The sequence below is a fragment of the Lygodium microphyllum genome, chromosome 1 (assembly GCF_053477565.2).
Source record: "Lygodium microphyllum isolate KBCC chromosome 1, Lygodium_microphyllum_v1.1.10, whole genome shotgun sequence".
In the NCBI taxonomy this organism is placed as follows: domain Eukaryota; kingdom Viridiplantae; phylum Streptophyta; class Polypodiopsida; order Schizaeales; family Lygodiaceae; genus Lygodium; species Lygodium microphyllum.
In genome coordinates this window covers 165234699-165259148 of record NC_141135.1, presented here as the reverse complement: position 1 = coordinate 165259148, position 24450 = coordinate 165234699, and the positions used below count along the sequence as shown (strand labels likewise).

The following is a 24450-nucleotide window of genomic DNA, read 5'->3' as shown; positions in this document are numbered from 1 at the left end:
TGCATCACCCCCCCTCCTCTTGCCTCCCAAGCAGTTCCACATTGTATCTAGCTTAGACATCATTATTTACTCATCAGCTATGTATTACTCATCAGCTATGTATTGTTCACTGTTTATTTTCCATTTAATTAGTCAGCATTCCATGACAGCTATTTTGGGACTCCGGAAATTCCCTGACTTTTCAAATGTAACATTTTCAAATGTCTCAAGGAACCGAGGCTCTATCCAGAGGAAACCTACAGATTTCTTCATGGGCAAGACTTAGGAGGCTTTAGAGCAGTTACAATCTCAGCCCACACACAGGAGGATCATCAAGGGGACTCTCACATTGCCAGTCTAGACTCTACACATATACAAGGGATATGCATTGATCAAGCTGTCCAGCTTGGCCAATCCAGATGTCCTAGACCCTAATACAAACGTTAGCGGCACATCTATATGCAGATACAGGAGATTACATTAGGTTTTAGCATTTAGCTTTCCTCTACCGTTCATCTATATGCAGATACAAGAGATTATTGCTCAAGCTAGAGCTAGGCCCTATATAACCCATAAGATTATATCAGCTTACCTTTTACGAAAAAAAGATTATATCAGCTAGAGCTCTCTTTTTTAACATTAGCTTTTAGCATTTAGCTTTCCTCTACCGTTCATTTACATTTACACTTGTATCATCATAAAGATGATTGTAGCTCATGTCTCATAGGTCATTTTGGCCTCTTATAGACATTAATATATCATTTTCTCTCTCTCCTCTCTCTCTCTCTCTCTCCACTTGACCTAAGCCGATCAAAGCTGAACCATGTAATTAGAGTAGACATATTGAGGTCAGATACGGAGAAGACTTGGATCTGACCCCCCTCCCCCCATGGCACGAGGATGGCACACTAGCAAACCCACTTCCTTCAAGTATCTAAGGATGGTTTCATCACCCAACCCAGTTACATGGATACACAACTCCCCCATGGATTGCACACAATTATTGGTCAGATCCGCACCTCATCCCGCCACCCAAGGATTGAGACAGGCCAATGGGAGGGCATATAGACAGAGAAACGCATATGCCCACTATGTTGAGCTAAGAAATGCATTCCATGCTGATTAGCCACTTAAACAGCCCCAAAACAAGCTTAATTTAATGAAAACCCTAAAACAAGGAGTGGTTCAAGAGAGTTTAGTGAAACCCTGGGTGGTCCATCCTTATCTATAAATAGACAAGCTACCCCCATTCAGCCTCAATCCCGTCTGTGCAGGTTTCTCACCCTTGAGTGCAGATTCCAGCCATTAGTCCACACGTGAGCTAAGAAATGCATTCCATGCTGATTAGCCACTTAAACAGCCCCAAAACAAGCTTAATTTAATGAAAACCCTAAAACAAGGAGTGGTTCAAGAGAGTTTAGTGAAACCCTGGGTGGTCCATCCTTATCTATAAATAGACAAGCTACCCCCATTCAGCCTCAATCCCGTCTGTGCAGGTTTCTCACCCTTGAGTGCAGATTCCAGCCATTAGTCCACACGTGACTGTCCAGCCTTCATGACTGCTGCCATCACCTCGTTTTACTGCTACGTTTTACTGCCGTGCTCTACTGCGATGTTCTACTACTATGTTTTGCTACTTCGCCCACACCATCAACCATCGTTCTCTGCAATCGCCTTAGTCTCCTCACACTTTGATGATCAGCGTTTGTTGTCTCTCACTCGGTCACTCCAACTAGCAGTCACAGCACTTGGGATCCGTCTTCGGTGGACGTCACTCTCTGACACACGGCTTTACCCTTGGGCACAATGTATACTCTTACATTCATTTATAGCATTCATTCACTTTAGAGTTGTGTCCTTTCTATCCCTTCTTCTGTTTATGTTTGAGTTTTGAGTTTTGCATTTAGGGTTTGAGTTTTGCTTTTGGTGTTTGTGTTTGTATTGTTGTGCTTCTATCGTGGTCATACACTCTGTGTTTCCTTAGTAAAAACCCTAGCAGTGCCTCCACACTCTTCTTCACACACTATGCAACAAAGAGCCAGAGACAAAGGAACACTACATCTACCCATGCACGGCACATTACGATATATGAGGCAGATACCACTGTCTATTTCGAGAGGGTTTTGGATCCTTGAGACGAATCATGCAGTTTGAGGATTAGAGATGCTTGGGTTTCTTCCTCTTGGAGCTCCAAAAGCGCAAAGCAACTACTCTATGTAGGAGATAGGGGCCGCCAGATGCTGTCGCCTGGCTAATAAGAAAGTCAAACAGGAAATAGGGGCCACCTGGATGCTATCCCTGGGTCCTAGATGCTATCGCCCAGCTATCAAGAAAGTTAAGTGAGCAGTCGACCACCTATATGGGTTGTAAACGTAGTAAACACAAGCTGAAAATCTGTGTTTTGAATATCTAGGCTGCTCTTCCACAATGAAAACCTACTCTTCTGCAAGAAACCTCCAGATTGTGTCCTCATTACCATGTGAGAGTACGCAATGGAAGAGAAACATGAACACAAACAGAAGCAGAGAGAGAGCGAGAGAGAGAGAGAGAGAGGAAGCAAAAGATGAAGGAAGAATATTGCACTGATTGAAGAAAAATGTTGATACAATGGGGATGGACTGATTAGTCCCTACATGCAGCCCAAAGTGTTAGTGAGGGCACCAGATCACGATGGCAGCACCAAGCATGAAGAATCGAAGTGTCAGAGTGTGCACTTGCAAACGGAAGACTGAAGACTGAAGAGTATGTGTGTCTACCAAGTGGGGGCGCAGCTATAAATAGCCAAAACACCAAAAATTTGACTAACTTGCTCTTGTAGGGGCCATAAATGCTGGCTAACAAGCATTAAATGCTAGTCACTGAAAGAGAAAAATTGCAAAAAAATAGGGGAGACCACGGAAAAATCCCAAATGACAATGATGATGTCCGGCAAGTGTGGACAAACTATGGAAAGCCGAAATTGGGCTAGAAATGCACACAAGAAGCCAACAAATAAAGAAAATGCACCTAAACTGCCAAAGCTCCTACGTCTCCATCAGATTCTCATAGGACCTCACAACCAAGAGATGACAGACTGACAACAAGACTAACATAGGCAAGCTAATAGGATCTACATAAGACAATTTTCAGGACTTACTTTGGCTTGTATGAGTTTTTGGTTATGCCATTTGGGCTTATAGATGCACCTGCAACATTTAATCGTACGATGGATCATATCCTTAGATTGTGTCCCTCTTTTTTTTGCCACCTTCTTTGATGACATCATTGTGTATTCAAAGAATGAGGTAGAGCATAGGAAGTATTCAACAATTGTATTGGTAAAACTCAAAAAGCATAGGCTGGTCATCAATGCAAAGAAGAGTGAATTCTTCTTGGAGGAGATTCACTTCATGGGGCATATAGTATCCAAGGATGGTGTGCATATCATACTATCACAAGCTTATTTGCTACTTTATAGAGATTGCTTCGCCTCTTTATGCTTTGTAGAAAAACGTTGTACCTTTCAAATGGGCTGAAAAAGAAATTGCAGCTTCTGAAAAGCTTAAAGAAAATATTACTTCTGGTCCAGTGCTGATCTTGCCAGATCTCCAAAAAGCTTTTATTGTCCAATGTGATGCATGCAGGAATAGCACTGGTGCAGTCTTGATGCAATAAGGACATGTAATAGCTTATGAAAGAAAAGTGTTGCAAGGTGCAAAAAAGAATCTGCAAGTCTCTGAACAAGAGTTATTGCTGTAATCCATGCTCTTTCTACCTGGAAACACTTTTCTTGGGCCTGATTTCACTGTAATTCACGCTCTTTCTACCTAGAAACACTATTTTCTTGGGCCTAATTTCACTATGCAAACAGGTTATCAGAATTTGAGATATTTCCTCACACAAACAAAGTTGTCTTACAAGCATATGTGTTGGGCAAGCTTCTTATCCATGCTTTACTTTCAAATAGTGCATGTGGAAGGTAAAATAAATGTTGTGGCTGATGCATTGTCAAGGAAACCACAAGTTTCAAATGTGTACATTGCCTATCATCACGAGTTGAATGAGATGAGGACATAATATGCAAAGGATGAGAATTGTGCCAGTGTGTGATCGATTGTCTAATGGTCAGTATCATGGGTATTACACTATCAGAGATGGTTTTCTAATGATGCATGGATGGTTGTGTTAAAAAGAAACTTAGGACTAAGGTTGGTGGAGCAAGGCATAAGGGCATTGATGCTACTATTAAGGCAATTAAGCACGTCTTTTATTGGTCAGCTTTGAGTCATGATGTCAATCACTATGTTAGGACATGCATTGTCTATTAGAAAGTTAAATTTGACCATCAGAAGGTACCATGCTTGTTACACCCTCAGCATGTTCCAAATAGACCGTGGGAAAATATTGCCATGAATTTTATATTTGATCTTTTAAGGATACGTACAAGGAATGATGGGATATGGTCTATGATATGCAGAGGGTATGCAGATAGGCAATCACACTCATTCCATTCCCATGAGGAAAAAGATCACAATAGAACATATGGAAAGAGTGTTCATGTGGAACATCTTCAAGTATCATGGTATGCCTTTATCTATTATTGGTGATGATAGGGATCTGAGAAGGACTAGTCTATTTTGGAGAGAAATATTTGAGAATATAAAACTACGCCGAAATTCTCATCTTCCTTTCATCATGCAGCATGCTCTCCAAAATACTCAAGCAAAGAAAAAGAAAGTAGCAAGCCATCACCATATGGCCCTAGAGGTTGTAGAGGGTGATTGGGTTCTTTTGCATTTTGAAAAAGCCAGATTAAGAAGAAGCAAAGGCGGGAAAAGTCTATTTCCTAAGCTAAGCATCGGTTAGTATGATCCTTTTCAGGTACAATAGAAGATCAATGAGATGGCTTACAAGTTGATGCTTCCTGATCATTGGAAGATTCACAATGCATTCCATGTGAGTTATTGAGATCTTCTGTGCAGATGTGCCTGTGGATGCTTTTGATGAGGTTTAGTTGGAAGTTGAGGAACTGGATGATATCCTCATTCCTAAACAAATTTTGATACATACGGAAAGGAAGGTTAAAGGTAAAGTTCTCATTGTCATCTAGTGAAGTTTAAAAACTATGCACCATTGGATGTGAAGTGAATAGAAAAGGATGACTCAGCAAATTCACCTTATCATTGCAACTTTACCTTGAGGCATTTCAATTGGAGCCAAACTTGGTTGTAGCTCCATCAAGATATCTAGTGGTTGCTTGGTGTGCTGTACGTTCTTAAATTACAGCAAAGATTAGTTACACAAATCTGAAAATGTACACTTCACCACTTAATCTTAGACTGCAAACACTCAATTGGCTCCAACAATTGGTGCCCATTGCAGTATTTCTTTATTTATATTGCTGTAAACTGAAAGTCGAAGTACAAAGAGATATAGGCTGATCTCCCTTCAAATTCAATACAGTGGGCTGCCATAAATGACCAGCACTACTTGGGCACAATTTGCTCCTTGATAGTACGACCATTTGAGCACTAATTTGGTCACAATCTCTCGCAAGCGGGCCATAACAATTTGAGAATGGGCTATCCCTTGGTTCAGCTGCAAATATCCTGCCTTGAGTTGCTATTCCAAATTCTAGGTCTTCAGTAATTGGGAACAAATCCCACATTGGATGTGGAGACCCTGATTTCTGCTGCAAATTAGGGTTTCAGCAACAATTACTGCAATTGCTCTTTGCCTCAAGCTAGAATTGGCTGAGAACAATTGAGGGCAAATTGGTAGACAAGAGAGAAAATCAGCTGAAGGGAGTATCTTTCGATCGATACCTGTAATGGCAATTTTGATAGTGCCAACAACTTCAAAAGGGGGGTAAAACGCCAATGCAATTGATGAGCCCTCCTCTTCTACCACCACCTCTCACTAAGGCGGAGAAGGAAACTTGCTGCCCCTATCCTATCACGCCGCCCGGTCGTACTCATAACCGCATCAGGTCTCCAAGGTGAACAGCCTCTGGTCGATAGAACAATGTAGGTAAGGGAAGTCGGCAAAACGGATCCGTAACTTCGGGAAAAGGATTGGCTCTGAGGGCTGGGTCTAGGGGTCTGCTTCTTGACCTCGGAGGCTGTCGAGGGTCTGCCCGAGCTGCCCCAGCGGCGAGGGCGGACCTCCGCGTGCCGATCGGGTGACGGGGGCAGAACGTCGTCCCTCGCGGGGCGGCCCTCCCTAGGCGGTGAACAGCCGTCTCAAAACTGGTACGGACAAGGGGAATCCGACTGTTTAATTAAAACAAAGCATTGCGATGGTCCATGCTAGAATGACCCTCAACCAACCCCTAAACAACCTTCTCTCAACTTGATGGGTATTTTTGACAAGAGGCAACTTCTTTTGCCACTTGGTCCTTTTTGGGCAAATGTGATTTGAATTACACTTGTGGACATGTATATGGCAACAACAGGTGCACAAGTTGCTTGGCTCGTTTCTTATGTCACATGTCAATGTACTTGTTTTGGTACACCTTTGGTTGCATGCAATTGGAGTCAATTGCCAAGTTTCAAGAGGGGAATATGTCACCAAAATGACGAATGGGCTTGATGATTCAATTAAGATAAACTCTAATTCCACTATCCCTAGCTCTTGGTGTAGTGATCATTCCACTAGCAGTGAAAGATTTGACACTAGGGCATGCACTGAAAAAGTATAAGCTATGTGGTATAAGGGCAAGGCAAAAGGAAGAAGGTGCAATGTGAAACTTTCATTAAATTGAATGTTTGCACCTGATCAATGGTCAAGTCATTTATTAGTTCTTAATCTAAAATGTGATTTGATTAAGGGGCAATTGGTTATTCATTTAGAAACTTGATCTTGGCTATTTGAAGGCTCTTTCTCTCCCATTCTTGGTTTTGAAGAGCTATAGCAGCAAGAGAAAATTTGTGCTTGCTAGTTTTTTGCAATGAGTAGTCAGGGGAGAGGTTTGCAACAATCCTGATGTGTTGAAAAACCAAGAATCAATCAATCTCTCTCTCTCTCTCTCTCTCTCTCTCTCTCTCTTTTTTTTTCGTAAAAGGTAATTGTATTAATTACGAAAAAAAGTACTCTCTCTCTCTCTCTCTCTCTCTCTCTCTCTCTCTCTCTCTGTTTTACAACAAATCAGAACTAGGGTTTGCTGTTAACAACAAATCAGTGGCTAGGGCTTGCAAAAAATCTATCATTTTGGGTGTGGAATTGCTTGCTCAAGACATTTCAACTAAAAAACCCAATGTGCCCCTTGTTTTGGGTTGCCAAATCATTGGAGATTTGGGACACACATTAGGGCAAACATATTCAAATATGTAGTCCTGATTTTCAACCATTGAGAGCATTACATTCAGCATCCAATCTCATGGCAAATGCATGTCAAAGATTAGTGTTTATGACAACAAGTTTATAAGTCTAAATTACTTCAATTTGATAGTGAATCGAACGTGCATTTGTTAGGACAATGCTCTAAGATTGCTAAATAATCAAGACTGAGGCTTATTCAATGAATTGGATCGGCCTAGGATTCGTGTGAATTCTTCATTGATTGCAGTGTGGCAGCAGTGAGAGACCATGGATGCATTTTTCAATGTTGTGATGGTCAACATTGGAGTAACTGCAGCTCAAAACACTTGAAGATACACTAGTTTGAGTGTGTAATTGAGACAAATTCAACGATCGTTGATCAAGGTTGGTGAGAGCGATTGAGGATATAGCAATTGGAGTGAATTTGGTCCATTAAACAGCCAAGCACACAAGGAATTATTAGCAAATAGAGTGTTGGTTTGTGACAGCTATGTTGATCACACGGGTGGGTGACAAGTGATTTGTGTAAAGGCTCATCTTCGATAGTGAAGAAATACCGTAAGGGGCATTCACCTTTGAGGGCCAATCTAGTGTCATCCATTGTGCAAGAGCGCTCTAGCCAAGTTCTTTGTGTCATTTATTTTCTTTGCTGAGTTGAATAGCATGTGTACTGTAAGTTCATGTTCACTACCCCATAGATCAAATCTACATGTGAATTTCATACGCTAGTTATTTTGAGGACACTTTCAAGAATATAGAGATCGCCATGTATACTAAGATGCACCAATGCATTGGTAGGCATTTATCAAACGTATGAGGATATAGATGGGACTCAATTTTTTGCCCTTAGTCATGCATAGTGGGGAAAACAAGAGGATATGGAGTAGCAATACTATTTAAGGAGGAGCTCCATGCTCCGAAAAAAGTTTTACACACAGATATTAAGGCACGATACCTATGGATCCGAGTATGCAAACATGGACTAAAAGAGTTGTACAAAGTAGTTTGCTATTTTCCACCAACCTATTCTATGTATGTATCATCAAGAGATGCAACTGAAGGAGTCCCCCTTGCATGCCACTATATGAGGATCTCTTATAGGTTGGCAATATGGATGAAATATTGCTATCAGTGATTTTAATGCGTGAACAGGTATTGCTTAGACAATGATGTATGATACACATGATGCCATGTATCAAGAGATTGTCCTAGAGGATATGAGCATGCAAAGATCATCATGTGACACTGAAGAGATAACAAAGTATGACAAACATTTCATCACATGGGCAAATGCATACAAAATGGTCAGACATCTCACGATGGCCAAGTTCAAGAGGGCTCACATGTTGGAACCCCAAGGTAGGATCAAGTACAATAGACTATTTGATGGGATCACTCTCTTTGTTGCCAAATATCATTTGCTTTACCCTCTCAAGAAAACCTATTGGTTTAGCACTCCAAAGGATCTACAATGGGGAAATTATGACTTCTATGAGTCAATGATAAGGAGGGTACGTGCTCCAAGAGGGATTTCCAATATGATGGACAATACCATTGAGGTGAAGTGAGGGTGCCTTCACTTACTCTATTTGGTGTTTATGCCAATGAGCTCTTAGGTTGTGCATAGATTAGGGGGGACTAGGTGCAAGCTTGGCAAGCATTTTGATACCGATCTTGTTGTATGCGGATGATGAGGTATCCATTGTAAACTCTCTCAAGGGCTTGCAAAGATATGTAGATACATTGCAACTTGCAAGCATTTTGCATAGATGGGAGATTGACAGTGAACTTTCAAAAGACCAAGGTGATGGTGTTTAATACCACACAAGCTTGGGTGGCCCAAGCAGGGCATCAATTTAGAGCAGAGATTGGAGCAATACCTAGGGTAATGAAGATTTCAATCAATAACTTGCTTACAGAGAGTGTGGAAGCTCCATAGATATACATATCCATGATTGCCATTGATTTCCTCTAAACATTTAGCTAAGAGTGCGAAGATACATTATTGGTATGGAGAGATGGAGTTATGGTTTACGACACATGGATTAGAGATGGATGCACTCCCACCACCACAATATAGTTTGGATTGCCTATGTTGAGAAACCCTTCACCCACAGTTTGTATTTTTGCATTTTTGTGTTTTGTGTTTAGGGTTTGCAGCCCCAAAAAGGGGCACCACACTAGACTAATTGTGTCTATTTATAGGCTACTCTCTCATTCATTCCTTACAGCTATTCAGTCCGTCACTCCCACTCTCTCTTCGTCAATCTTCTGACACTCTCTTTGATCATCTCTCTCTCTCTCCTGGCACCAACCTTCATCTCCAATTGGCTGTGTTTATGGTGGCAGTGTGCTCCTCTTCAACTGGCATCCATCCTCCATTGTTGGCAACAGCATCTTCTGTGCTCCTACACCTTGCGTTTGGAGTCCACACTCCCTTGGTGTTAGCATCTACCCTATTTGGCATCATCCTCCACCCTTCTGGTGGCTCCACCTTCTTGTGTTTGGCTGCCTCACCATCTGGTGTCTCTCTCCAGCAGGCATCACATTCATCAGAGGCAGTTGCACCTTGTGTTTGGTTCCTAACTGCTTCCCACCCTTCTGACGTCACTTCACAGCTAGCGTTTCACTCCCAAAGGCTATCTTCATCTACATTTTCAGCATCTGGCTCATCCTCACCACCTAGTGTCACTCTCAGCAGCTGGCGTCACCTCATCAAGCTTGTGTTTGCAAACGGAGGCTTCATCGGCTGTCTCCCCGCTCGTAGGTACCACTCTTCATCCCTTCGTTTGTAGATTCAGAGGCTCCTCACCCTTCGATGGCAGTCTCCCTGTTCCAGGCGACACCTCCTCATCCTGCATTTGTAGACTCAGAGGCTTCTTCAGCAGTCTTCCTACACTCCATGGCTTCCTTTGTGCTACGGCACCCTTATATCATCAGATTCACTTCATCAACATGACTCATCTTTCATCATCTTCTGTGTTACTTTTCTCTCTCAGTGTTTGGTATACACACTTTATGCTTTCCCTCGCAAATCCTACTCTCTCTCTGGTCACTTAGTCATTTTAACAACCTATACTTAGATCTCACTCATACAGAGTGGAATCAAGTTATCAAGTCACATATTGTGAAGATTGATACAAATCCTACACGGATTCATCCCCTAGAGTCCCTTGGCATGAAGATGGTGTAATATCAATGCCATTTCTTACATGTGTCAACAAAGGGATTCATTGGGAGGCCAACATATATGGATATCCACCTCTCGTGGGATACATAGTGCTACTGAATAGATACAAATATCATCACACCAACTCAAGATTGAAATAGGACAATATACACACATACCTAAGGATGCATGCATTTGCCAATCATGCCACCAGAAAGTTGAGTCTAAGGAGCACTTTATTTGTAGATGCACTACATATTATGAGATGAAATGGAGATTCTGTTACCTTTTCCAAGAGGGTTTCAAGCCTCTCCATAAAGAGATGGAGTACGAGGATCAAAGATCCCTTGGACTCTTCTTATTGGAATTTGGAGCTACAGACACATAGAGAGAAACTTTTGAGGAGAAGGATAAAGACATAAGCAAAGTCAGTGAGGCATCGGGTTCTAGATTTCTTCAACACTAGCTCCAAAGCTAGCTCACTAGACACTACCACTACAGCAACACCACCACACTATCCATGAGTCAGAGGTGTCACAGCAGACTCGACAACACACTCCATAAAGCACGGCGCCTACCACCCCATCATCGTGCCTGGCATCCTTACCTTAGGCAAATTCATGCCATGGTCACTCGCCATCCGAGACAAGTATCTCCTCTTAGTGGACTCGCTATCTTGGCCCACCCCATAGCAAAAATTTTTGCCTCAAGGACTATACATTGTTTTTGGAGAGTCCTATTTATCAGGGTTGTATCCTACAAGTCAATAAAAGGATCATTGAGAGATATCATTGAGAGATCATTTTGTGCATGATGGTAGCCTATACTTGTGGTCATTTGGATTATAAGCATCAACACAATTAGTTATTTTTTATTTTATTCTTGAGTCAAGATGGCATGGTCATATATACTCATTTCTTTCTCTCATAGGCCATTCTAGATTTTGAAGACCTATGTGCGTGCACGTGTGTGTGTGTGTGTGTGTGTGTGTGTGTGTGTGTGTGTGTGTGTGTGTGTGTGTGACTGCGAGTGTAAAATACAAGAGTCACAAAGCAAACTATATGTTTGGCAAAGACTAAAGAAACCACAACATACCAAAAAGCCAAATTATCCCTACAAATGATGCTTGCATCTTGTATGATGCTAAATTGCCACTGAAAATGACCTCTCACTTGGCAAATATGACTAGGCACTCCAAAAAGAGAGTAAAAAATGAATCCATTCTTGATAGTCCAATTATTCCAACAGCCCCACAAATGCAAAAAGTGGAAGACAATCTTCACATGCAATTTCACAGAGTCTATCACGTTGGATTTTCCAAAAACCCAATCCTACAAATGCATGGTTGCTCCAACTACATGACACCAAACCTTGGACAAAGGAGACCATATCTTTCTTGCCACCGGGCAAACCAATGATGATAGCCTCCTCACTTGTAGTACAAAACAAGCAAGAACCATTGAAAATATTGCAACTTAAGATAGCAAAAGCAAGATGGAGACCACCTAGCACCATTCATCTCTCTCTCTCTCTCTCTCTCTCTCTCACACACATTTATACACCCTATTGCTATAAATCAATCATTGGAAGTCCAAAAAAATCTGCATACATAAACAAATACATGCCATGAAATTAACAACAACTTTCTTGTGCCTAGACTCCAAGGGAGCAAATGACAATATGCTACATGATGTAATAACATATGCCCATGTGACTCATGAATATTAAGATTGTTCAGTGGAAGGGACCAATCTGAGGTCAAATAAGTCCAAGGATGCAACAGATCCATGGCAGCAGGACATTCAGAAACACCAAGGCAACATGGGAAGACCATTCTAAAAGTTCATTTAACCAAGATAATGTTGTGGTCATCCCCAACATTTAACCAAGACAATGCTGTGGTCATGCCCAACATTTTGCCTTAATGCTTTCCATAGGCTGAAAGCCACTAAACAACACAACTTATTAAGTACCCTCATCTATTCTAGGATATTTTAAGGCATAAGTCAGTTGAGAATCTTGATGCTGTCAAAGAAAGACACGGGTTTAACTGTGAAAGTAATGCACACCATCAACTCAACTTTGGCGTCTGCAGCATTTATAATTATTGAAAGGGTGGTTGTAGAGTTGGTCAGACTTCGAGAGTTTTAACTCATCGATGTACAAAGGGGATAGCTCTCAGTGCAAAGGCCATCAAAAAGCTTATCAAAAAGCAGTGTCTTTATTTGACAAATCCATGTGATCATGTAAGGATTAAAATTCTTCTTTTGATTGTAGAGCACTGTGACATTCCATATTTCATTTTATGCATCAGGACTGCAATTCTGCTTCTGATTGCAGAGCATTGTAGCAAACAGTGTCTTTACTTTACACGACCATGTGCTCGGATAAGGATTACAATTCTGCTTTTGATTGTAGAGCATTGTAACAAACAGAAAGGATTCATGCGTCACAATAGACATGGATGCGCCCGGGAGCTACTCTAAGAAGACCGGGACAGAGCTGGCGTACCCGGCGTAATGGCGGGAAGGAAAGGTTCCAGAAAAGCCAGGAAGGGAGGTAATGAGAGCGGCAGCAGGTGCTGCGTCCGCCATGTAACTGCAAGCGCTGATGGAGGCCCAGAGCACTGAGACAGCTAGCAAGAACTTGCTTGCAGCCGTGCCGATGGCCGGCTCGAACGAGGCTTTTTCTTCTTCTGCCATCTCTCTCCCTCGTAGGCAGACTGACACGACTGTAGGGGAAGATGAAGAAGTTTACAAAGGTGACTATACTGATGCGTATATAAGCTCTCCAGAGAGAGGAAACTCGGTGCTTATTATTATTTGTAAAATTTGTTGTTGTTGTTGTTGTTGTTATTATTATTATTTATCAATATCAATTCTTTGTTGATTCATTTGTAAATTTGTTGTTGTTGTTATTATTATTATCGATTCATTTGTAAATTTGTTGTTGTTGTTATTATTATTATCGATTCATTTGTAAATTTGTTGTTGTTATTATTATTATTATTTGTCAATATCAATTCTTTGTCGATTCATTTGTAAATTTGTTATTGTTGTTATTATTATTATTATTATTTATCAATACCAATTCTTTAATATTCGCATTTTGACACTCACCTTATACTCCTTAGTCCCCACCAAACTACCATGGCCATGGTACAACCATGATTTTGGAGTGTATCTCTCATAGGCTCACAAATATTGTTCACGCTTGGGAACAAGTGTGTTTTTGTGAGGCTCACAAAGATTGTTCACCCCAAGTGTGTGTGGGCTTCATGAGGTGTTGAGTTCAAGCCTCGGAGCCAACTCAAATCTGGCCTACCCGTATGGAGCATTACTTGGTACCTTAATCATATGCATATGCATTACCCACACAAAAAAAAGGAAATCTATTCTCACTGTTTAATGTAAAATGAATTGTACTTTTTTTAATAAATTTAATAAAAATTGAGTTTTAAACTTTGAACTTTACAAAATCTTTAGTTATCCAAGTAGAAAATACATGTGGTTTGGCTCATAAATCCCTTCACTTTTTTAAAGAGAGTTTTTGTATATGCCATCAAAAATGTCTTCTCATGAACACTGCTCACAAAAAGATCTTTGACATTTTTCCATGCGGAAAAAGCAATTCATTACCCTTAGAGAGTTTTCCTATGTGGGAAAACCAATTCTTTGCCCTAAACCCTAGCTTCTGTCCACCTTAGTATATCTTGATGAGATTCGATTGCAGGCTTTGTTACATCAAGAGGTAGGGAAGAAGAGGACGAAAGCGCTTCATGATATTCATGCAAAAAGATATAATTTGTGAAGGGAGCCCTAAAGGTAACTCAAGGTTGTGGCCTACCCATATTTGGCACTGCTTCCTACCTTAATCGTGTGAAAACACATTGCAAAAAAAAAAACACTTCACCATTTAATGTAAAAGGGATTTCAAAAGAATCAAAATTTAAAGAAGAGAGTTTAAAACTTTGAACTTTACAAAATTTTCGATTATAAAAATATTAGATACATGTGATTTTGCTCATACTCTCATATTTTTTAAAAAATAGAGGTTTTTGTATATGCCATCAAAAATATATTTTCATGAATAGTGGCCACAAAAACCATGTGGAAAAAACTATTATTTACCCTAAGAGAGTTTTCCTATGTGGGGGGAATAGGGGTTGTTTGCCCTGAACAGTGATCCTCTACCTAGTGTTCCACTAAAAAACAAAGGTCTTATGTCACATGAATTCTAAAATTGAATAATACACATTTAACAATTTTCAAAGAGAAGTTTCATTAATTTCAAAATCTTGGATCATTTTAGTTGTAATAACATCCAAAAACTTGCAGAATATAACAAAAAACTTATAAATTGTCAAATATGAAGGTTTTTGAAATTAATAATTGTATTATTCACATCCTTCACTCTTTACTAGGATCCTCTCCTTCTTAACCATCATATTGCTTTCTACTTCCACAAATTAAATGGTGGCAATGCTTACTAACATGGCTTTGTGCAGTCTTTATTGTCCTATATTTATGCATGGCATGGCCTAAACTAATCTTTGGCTATTATTACCATAGCTTGTCAAGTCACTTTGATAATATAGCCCATGTACTTATAACAAACCCATATACAAGTTTTTATCTTGGCTTTCATGTATGGCAAAGTGAATTTGGTTTTGCTTTGGAAAGCAAAGAAGCAATTTTGTATCTCTTAGTGTATAGCTAATGAGCAATAAGGGGAGTTAGGGCTTAAGGTCAGGTTAGTGTGTACCTAATTTCACACTACTAGTGTCATTTCTTAAAGATCTGCACATGTATATATTTACAAGCCTTTGTTGAATTTTGCTATGTCAACAATTGGTTGTAAGCTAGAGCATGCAATTGCCATGATGCCTATCGAAAGCTCATAAACATACTTATTGTTAAAATTAAACAAAAAAACAAAAAGCTACTACAATCTATCACATTAGTAAATCCAATTGTATTTTTTGAATGGAAATGAAGTAAAAACTCATCTAGCCCATGCATCCATATTGTGTTTACATAATACATCACAAGTGTCCTTCTAGATATATCTTATAGCATAGTTAATCGCAAAAACATGCATGAAAAAATAAAGGTACACTCTACTTGACATTAATGTACAATCATTTCTAATACCTTGTGAGTTGGTCAAATGTTTTCAATTGTGCTATTTAATGGTTTTGAGGGACCAACTTTTTGAGAGCTTTGTTACTCAATATGAGATTACAAAGTTTTCCTCCAATACACTCAAAGGAACCTATATCATAATTGATGCTCCCATTTTACACTTGCAAGCACAACTTATCATTCAAATATTCTCCATCATTGATACTCCCATCCAAACTTGCAAGCAAAGCTTCTCAATATAGTGGATGAACAACCACCCACACACTATTATTGGTTTCCTAATCTATTAGTTTGGTATGGAAACTTCATGATAGCCACAAATGATGGAGCAACATGTGGTGCCACCAAATACTAAAAGCCTAATGTTTTTATTTAGCACATTGAGATTTCATGCATATGCATATATATACAAGGTAAGTACATGCCATTCATCGACTTCATTTAAGAACACTAAAATGATAAAATTTGCATTATTTGATGGGAGGAATTCTTGTAGACCCTTTGTTGGGATTTGTTTTTGGTGAAATTTGTATTGCATGAGTTCAAGACATGTTAAAAGATTTGACATGATTGTCAAGAAGTGTGTATTAAGTTATTAAGTAATAATAATTTGACCATTTGATCTACTTTTATGTTTTCCTTTGCCAAAACAAATTGGGCCTACTTAGTGATCTTATATATCATGGTTCAATGCCATCATTCTAGGTGAATTTGGATATCATGGTCCAAATGCCATCATTCCATGTAGGTTTCCTAGAAAGATCAAAGATAAAATTCATAGCAATGCCTTCTACTACTTGAACTGGACCTTCTACTACTTGGACATGACCTTTTCACATACAATTCATGTTCTCACAAAATATACTACCTTCATTACGACATCAATGCCTCTATTCTCCATATGCAATTGTGTCTAACTAACCATGTAGGGTGAGGGTGATGCATCATGTGTGATTTGAAAATGGATCTAATGCTAGGAGAGTTGAGATGTGTATTCTGCACTTATCCAATCAATGTAAGGGGGTGGGTGTGATATAGTGAAATCTAAGGTGACATGTTCATTGAGCAAGCCCACAATGTTCTAACCTTGATGTTCCCTGACTTGTGAGATGGAGGAATGTGCTAGGGGGTTAGACATAAAGCTAGCTAGTCAAAGACATATGGCATCTCAACTTGAAAACCCTTGGGTGCATCAATGTGCGCACACCAATTCTAAGGTAGAAAATTTTCTCCCTTTTAGTTTTTGATTTTTTAATTTCTCTTTTTTCCACTTTTAATTGTCAAGGAGTGGACATAATCTTTGAGAGAGGCGGATCTCAAATATTTCTTGACTAACAATTACATTTGGATTGGGGATTGGGGAAGGAATGAATGAGAGCAATAAGTGAATAGACTCGCATTCACATTCTCCAATACATGCAAGTGGTATAATAGTAGAAAGATTGCATGAAGAACAAGCCAAGCCATGGGATCATAGTCAATTGGTGGTAGTTGTTCCTTTGACATTTGGGTATTGTTGGAAAGTTTAAGCTACCATGCTTTGTCAAATGGAACCAAGTACCATGCTATCTTATGCAAGGATGGCAATCAAATTGTGGCTCTTTGCCATGTCAAAGTCCTACCAAAAGTAAACAATGCATGGTTGTCAAATCCTAGATATCGTGTCACCATGCCAAGTGCTCCCCATATGCATCTTTGGTTCCCAAATAATATTTAGCCCTCCAAGAGTTGTTGTCCCTACAAGATTGGACAAAAGCTTGCTTTTATATTCTCTTATACCATCTCCTAGCCATAAAGATACTTGTAACAAGGAGTTGGTCAATTGTAATGGGAGGTAGCATTCTCGTTTGATAAAATCAAAAATTCAAATGCAATGGGTGAATTAGACTTGACTTACATTTTTTTGAACTCCTTAGTGGGTTAGTCAAATTCCTTTTCTTCAATCACAAACACATCAAATCCTATGTTAGATATATATGTTAAATTGAATCTTTGAATGTCTTGATCATTTTGGCTGACTTACTCTGGGTCAAGATGAGATAGTGGTTGTTTGTGAAAGGGCATCTCCTTTGGTTGGTGCTTCAAGGTGCACTTAGGACTACTCCTCAACTAGCTTTGTGTATGAAGGTGACTCCATCTCCTAATGATCATCAAGGGTTCCAATGTAACTTGCTCTCCTCCTTTCAAAGTTTGTGATCAAACACTAGAAGATGATGGCTCTCTTGATGTTATGTGTGTTTGACCCCAAATACATCTAATCTCCTAATTGTTATAGCTAGCTTCTCTATTGGTACAACTTGGATCTTCCTTGGCATGGTCATATTATTGCTTTTGAAAGTGTAGAGCCAATATTATAAAGGAGAGTTGACTTTGTAGTGAACAACTTCTTGTGTAGGTGCTTAATATCCTCCTCCTCCACTAGTTTAATGGCTATTCTTATAGAATGAAAATATATTTTCTATTGAGTGAACGAGAGGTGGCTTGTGATTTCTTGCCACTCCTTCAATAGATCCCCTTCTTATATAGGTTGTGTTAGATCTGAGCCAAAGCTTGTCGGTAAACTCATTTATTTTCTCCTACACATGCTTTGTCTCATCCTCCATGGTCTCGTGTTTTGAAGCAAGGAGATTTTGGGTGTCTCTTGCAATTTGTTAAAGGTCTTCTCCAACTGATCATTTGACTACTTGGTAGATTGGAGTTTTATGCTTAGTAAACCAATCTTTACCTTTTCTTGTGCTAGTAACACATATAATTCTAGGGTTTATTTGGTGAGGGCTTGTTGCATTAATAGGGCTTTCTCCAAGCTTTGGCTTGTTGCATTGATAGAGCTTTCTTCAATTTTTGGATTTGATTATACTATTCTTGTACTAGTAATACATATAATTCTCCGGCTTAACTTTTGAAGTTGCATTAATAGAGCTTTCTTTAGGCTTGTTGCATTTATAGGGCTTATTTATTGAGGGCTTTGGATTTGATTATACTAACTTTTGGCTATTTCCTTTAGTATTTGTATTTCTTATGTAGCTTTGAGGACCTCCTTAATTGCATATTTGTTTAATATTGAGCATTTTCTTCATCAAGAAACCTTTGATCCTCTTGCTACTCTCTCACTATCATATCTTTATCTTCTTAAACCTCTTAGCAAAGGTCCTCAAAAGCAGAGACACTCTCCTACATACGAACTACCTTGGCTCTTTATCTTAGCTTGTGTCACAAACACATTTTTATAAGTTTTGAAGCCACTATAGCTTTTTCCCCTAACAACTCAACTTTTTCAATCTCCTTCTTCACTACTATTTTTTGGTCTCAAGGATCTTTGGTGGTACACTATAGCTAAACAACAAAGTCTCCTATGTACTTTCTCCTTCCCTTTTTCTAAGTTACCTACTTGTTGTTCTTAGGCCTCCTGCAATCTTTCTTCCTATTCCTAATGTAAGGAGGCACTTTCTTTCCTCATTATGAAAGATATATTGATGGTCCTCTTGTATTTGTCTTGCTTCTTGGGACATTTGTTTATATGCATCCTATTGTTCTCTATGACTACTCTAAGGTTGCTCTAAGTTTCTACCTCCTCTTGCAAGTCTTGGTTTGCCTCTCAAATGCTATAGATTTGTGTGACTCTTTCTTCTTCCTTGATTCTACCACTTGTTTCTTTTTTTCCTCTTTTACGGATCTTTCCTTTGAGGTCGGCTTTTGTATAACTAGTGATGGTGCATGGGAGCCACTTAAGGTGTCCTTTATAATCCAAGCTAGTGCATTGCTAAACTTTAACATTTCTACTTTGGATTTTGCACCTTTTCTTCTACTTTGGGGATGGTGCATGGGGGCCACTTAAGATGTCTTGTATAATTCGAGTTAGTGCATTACCACTTAATTCTTGCTACTTTGGATTTGCACCTTTTCTTCTTTAGGAAAAAGACATTCTTGAGTCCATTATTAGCTCTTGTAGCTTTGAAGTTGCCTCATGGATTGTCTCTAGTTATTGAAATTCTATCTTACAATGTTCCCAACAAAAATATCCTCCATAGGCTTTTTAGGATCCTTATCATAGTGAATTATGCATCATGTTGGAGATCCTGCTATGGAAAATCTACATTTTGAGTATACACTCATCTTGTATGGCTTGGATCAATAGCCCATCTTGGTTGACTATAGGAACTCCTCGCATTTTGTATTGACCAATAAGGCCTTTTATCCCTTGTCATGAAGCTGATTCAATTCCTAGCACATCCTCCATAAAATTATAGATCAAGGTGATGTGATGTTTAATAGGTCCTTATGGAGTCTTGATAATATATTTCTAGACTTAGTGGATTTCTAATAGGATTCTAGATATTTACTAAACATCATGTGGTCAATTTTATGCTTCCAAGTTATATTTGTATTGGTCAAGGCCACATTATTCAATCAACTCATTGACGCTAGAGTTTCGTTTCACTACTTTGTTTAGGTTCTAGAACTCTCAAAGGTTTAGGTCTTTGAAGTGCATAATATGGAGTTTGATGTTAAACTTGGCCTATTTTTTGGGGGGTGAAGGTGAATTCAATTTAGCCCTTCATCTCCTTAGTTACATTTGCTTACTTGATCATCTACACAAGATTTAAAAAGTTCCATTGACTGTATATTTTACATGAATAAAATTTAAACAAAATTTCCACATTATATGCCCTAGTGATGAGCTTGTTTGCACTCTATGAGCTCAGTGGAGGGACATTGGTGGAACTCTATTCTTTCAAGAGCTTGCACTCTCTTTATGGCACAACTACATCACACAAGACTAGATTGTACTCTAGCTCCAAACCAACAATGCTTTGTCCACTCTATACTAAGAATGCAAAATAAAAATATTAATCTCAAAAACATAGTAGAGTAACCAAAACTTACCTCTCTCATTGTACTCTAATCCATCAAGATGAGCTATGATTGCCTCATGATAGAAGTGATAATCTCTTCATAGCCCTCAAGTTGCCTCTTTTGTTTGATCCACAATTCAACTCTAATATGCCACATCAAGGAAGGGGAGAAGAAGAAGAATGGACAAGGAAAACTTTCCACACACACACACACACACACACACACACACACACACACACACACACACACACACACACACACACACACACACACACACACACACACACACACACACACACACACACACACACACACACACACACACACACACACACACACACACACACACACACACACACACACACACACACACACACACACACACACACACACACACACATCTATGGCCACATCAAGAAGCTCTCCCCATGGTGGTGGACATGAGAGGAAGAGGAAGAATGAAAAGGCAAGAAGGTGGAGTATAGAGCCTCACCCATGGTTCCTTACTCACTCTCTTCCACTCCCTCTCCCTCACTATCACTAGCATATAACTGAGTAGCCCTAGTTGATCAATGCTAGATAGACCCATGAGAGATATATTGGGATGATATTGATCCCCATATCAGTTTTAAGTAAAAGAGGAAGGGACAAGAAGATGGAATGGAGATTTTCACCCATTCTCTCTCTCTCTCTCTCTCTCTCTCTCTCTAACACACACACACACACACACACACACACACACACACACACACACACACACACACACACACACACACATTTCCTAATCCTATCACAAACATTGTCTATGATAAAACCAAGCAGGGAAGAAGGAGGAAATAGAAGCGCTCAAGTTTGCATACACAATTATGAGAGATTGTATTCATTTTATACATTCTATACATAGGGTTTTATTGGCTAGTGACATCAATCCTTTTCCTTTCTCTACTAAAGTCACATAGTCTATTATTATAATTCCCTTGGTCCTTTGTAGTTGTCTATGGTAGATGAGTGTTTGGCATGGATGTTTATAGAAACTTATCAACTTGCTTGTAGTTTCACATTGCTTGTAGGACTTTTTTGTATGCATATACAAGTTTAAATGTGACTTTGATAGATATAAACTCAAAGTGCACAAGGATGAGCATGACTCTTAATTTTTACAAAAATAATTTAATAGGATATAAAGATTTGATAGTGATGTCATGCCTAACAAAATTCCAGTATTTTAAGTTCATGATTGATCTTTACTTTGACTAGCTAGCCTTTGTTGATTCCCTTATTCTTTTGCTTTGACCACATTTGACCAACTTCTTCTTTCGTAACTTCTAGTCCTTATTGTTTTGGATTAACATCTTACACAAAGCTAGCATCTCATCAACTTGAAGACTGTTTGTAAGCCATGTGGACAAGAAGACTTACTTAAATTATAACCAATTACATGGTATCGTTCCTTGCAACAAAAGAGTAATCCACCATAATAGTGTATTGCCCTTCAAAGAGGTGGCTACTTTGCACATGTTAGAAGTTGTAATGGGAATTGCCACTTGAGTAAATTGCATCAACTTGCACTACAAGATACACGCCACATATCGATGTTCAAAGCGACACAAATATTCATCCAAAAAATTGCCCCCATCATCACTAAAAGCATCGATATAGGCATCTCTACAAATTTGTTGCTAGTAGCATTGCTATTTGCATCACTATTAGCGTAGCGATGCTTTGTGATGCACATATTGACTAAGATAGTGACACATGCAGTAAACTAGCGATGCAAATAGCAACTGTTACAGAGAAAAAAAAATGGTGGCACCATGTGCCAAATAATATTATGCAAAAAGCAATTACATGTTGAATATGCAACTGTCATAAAGGCAGATGCAAAAACTACTTAAAACCACAAGACTAATAACTCATAAAATCAGTACAAGACTGGTGATGAAAACTCATAAAATTACATGGAACCATGGAGAGGAGAGTCCAAAATAAATATGAAAATCTATTTGTAAATATAAAAAAGTGTGATTTTTTAAATACAAAGGATGATAAATATATCTAAGGAATGCTACATAGAAGAGGTCTGCATGGATCATAGGACTAAAAAAAAAGATGATGTGCGCTTCACGAATCCAAGCGTATGCTACAAATCCTCGCCATTTGAAATCTCGTCTTGACGCAAAGTAGCATCGAACAGACTCTACAAAATAAACAACTAAACATTAGTCCGCCATACATAATGCATCACAAAAAAACTAATGACTATAGAGAAAGAGGATTGACTTATTGGGCTGCCGCACGCATACAATCTATTGATAAGTATAGTGAGACCATGTCTCTTTGCATATTGAGTCTTCAAACTAGAGGGATCGCAGTTTGTGATGAAGTGCTGCAAAGAAAGCAACTAGCATTGTTAGAAACAAGGTTGTTAGTGCACGTGATATTCCAAATAAGAAAGTGAGAAAAACCAAAAGAAAACTTATAAAGTTCTCCAAATAAGTCCTATGGTCGCTACTCCCTTGATGCACGACCCTTGCCTCCAATTGTGTCCTTGCTACCTCCCGCTACTACTACTATCATCTTGGACAATCTATGCTCTCCTCCCTGAGTCTTTACCAATCCTTTACATCTAGCCACTCAGGCTTTGAGGCACCACTTTTGATTACCTTGTGTGTGTCTAATCGTCTATGTGACATGTATGCATGTATACACTTCATCATCCACCAAGTGGAAAACCTCGACCACAAATATGGCAAAGACTAGCTTAGATGACAGAGACAACAAGGAGCTTGATTTGAGAGGTTTTCCAGAGAAGATCTAGCAAATGGTGAATGAATACGATACTCAAACTCGGCTAGACCACCACGGAAAATCTATGGAGGCTGTCATAGCAAATCTTGAAGAGGAAAGAAAGCTAGCTCGCAAGGCTTTGCAGGGCATAGTGGCTTATAACCAGGATCAACAGACTAGGAGCTTATGCCAAAACATGGAAATGCGAGAGATCCATAGCCCTAGTAAGCAAAAATTAGACAGGACCATATGCAGCGAGGGAGAGAGCGCGAGAACGAGACCTCATGTTGAGAAAAGCGATTGCTAGATAACACAGCAGTAGAGCAGAGTGCCACGGCACTAGAAATATCGCTACTCGCAAGACTAGGAGTTAACCAGGGCTCCAAAAGCCAAGCAAAAATCCCCATTTTACAAAACAACTAGATAAACACCAACCGAATGACGACCCATACAACTTTGTGGAGTAGTTTGAGCAGGTTTGCAAGGCCAACAACCTCACCGAACCCACTCAATGCTCACAAGCATTTGGTCTATGCTTAGGCAATAAGGGAAGGACTTGGTACACAAGTCTAGATGCTGCTAAGTGGGCCAACTTCAACAACCTTAAAAATCTATTCATTAAGAGATTCTCGGAGCCAGGCTACTTCGATAACTTGCTAATGTGGCTAATGAATGTCAAGTAGAGGGATAATGAAGATATTCGGGATTATGTGACCCAGGTGAGGAGTCTCTTTAAGAGAATCCCAACTGGCGAGCAACCAACCAAGAGACCTGTGTCCATAGTATTCATTAATGGAATACGAAGCGAAGAAATCTACAAGGCCTTGGTAGGCAACTCGAGCTTGCAGTGGGACGCACTTGGTAGGGTCTTTGAAGAGGCCATTATAGTGGACCACCATCTCAAGGAGAGAAGCTCCAGGAGCTCGAATTGAGAGGAGACTACCTCTAGGAATTTTGAGAGAGCTTTGATAACAAGTGAAAGATCAAGCCCAAGTACTCAGGATAAAGGCAAGTGTACTAACTCAAGCTAAGAGCTAGCAGAGCTGAAGATGGAGCTAGTTAGATTACAAGAGATCATGTCCAATGTGTGTATTGTGGCAAAAACCACCTACCAGCTGAGTGTAAGGACCCTTGGTCTCGACCTTGCGCCAATTATGGTAGGTTCAACCACAATGCCATGCATTGCAGACTGCCGAGGAGACTCTCGTACTACCCGCA

General features: G+C 39.5%; 1 protein-coding gene across 2 annotated transcripts in view; it reads right to left on the bottom strand.

Moving 5' to 3' along the window:
* Positions 1–13212, bottom strand: part of SCPL20 (serine carboxypeptidase-like 20) — a 143354-nt gene extending 130142 nt beyond the window's left edge. The window contains exon 1 of one of the 2 annotated variants that reach the window (XM_087684190.1): positions 12959–13212. In XM_087684190.1, coding sequence (XP_087540316.1) covers positions 12959–13149 — 191 coding nt within the window. In that variant the 5' untranslated portion in view covers positions 13150–13212. The remainder of the gene's footprint in view (positions 1–12958) is intronic. The other variant, XM_087684181.1, reaches the window with a different exon arrangement.
* Positions 13213–24450: the final 11238 nt, after the last annotated feature.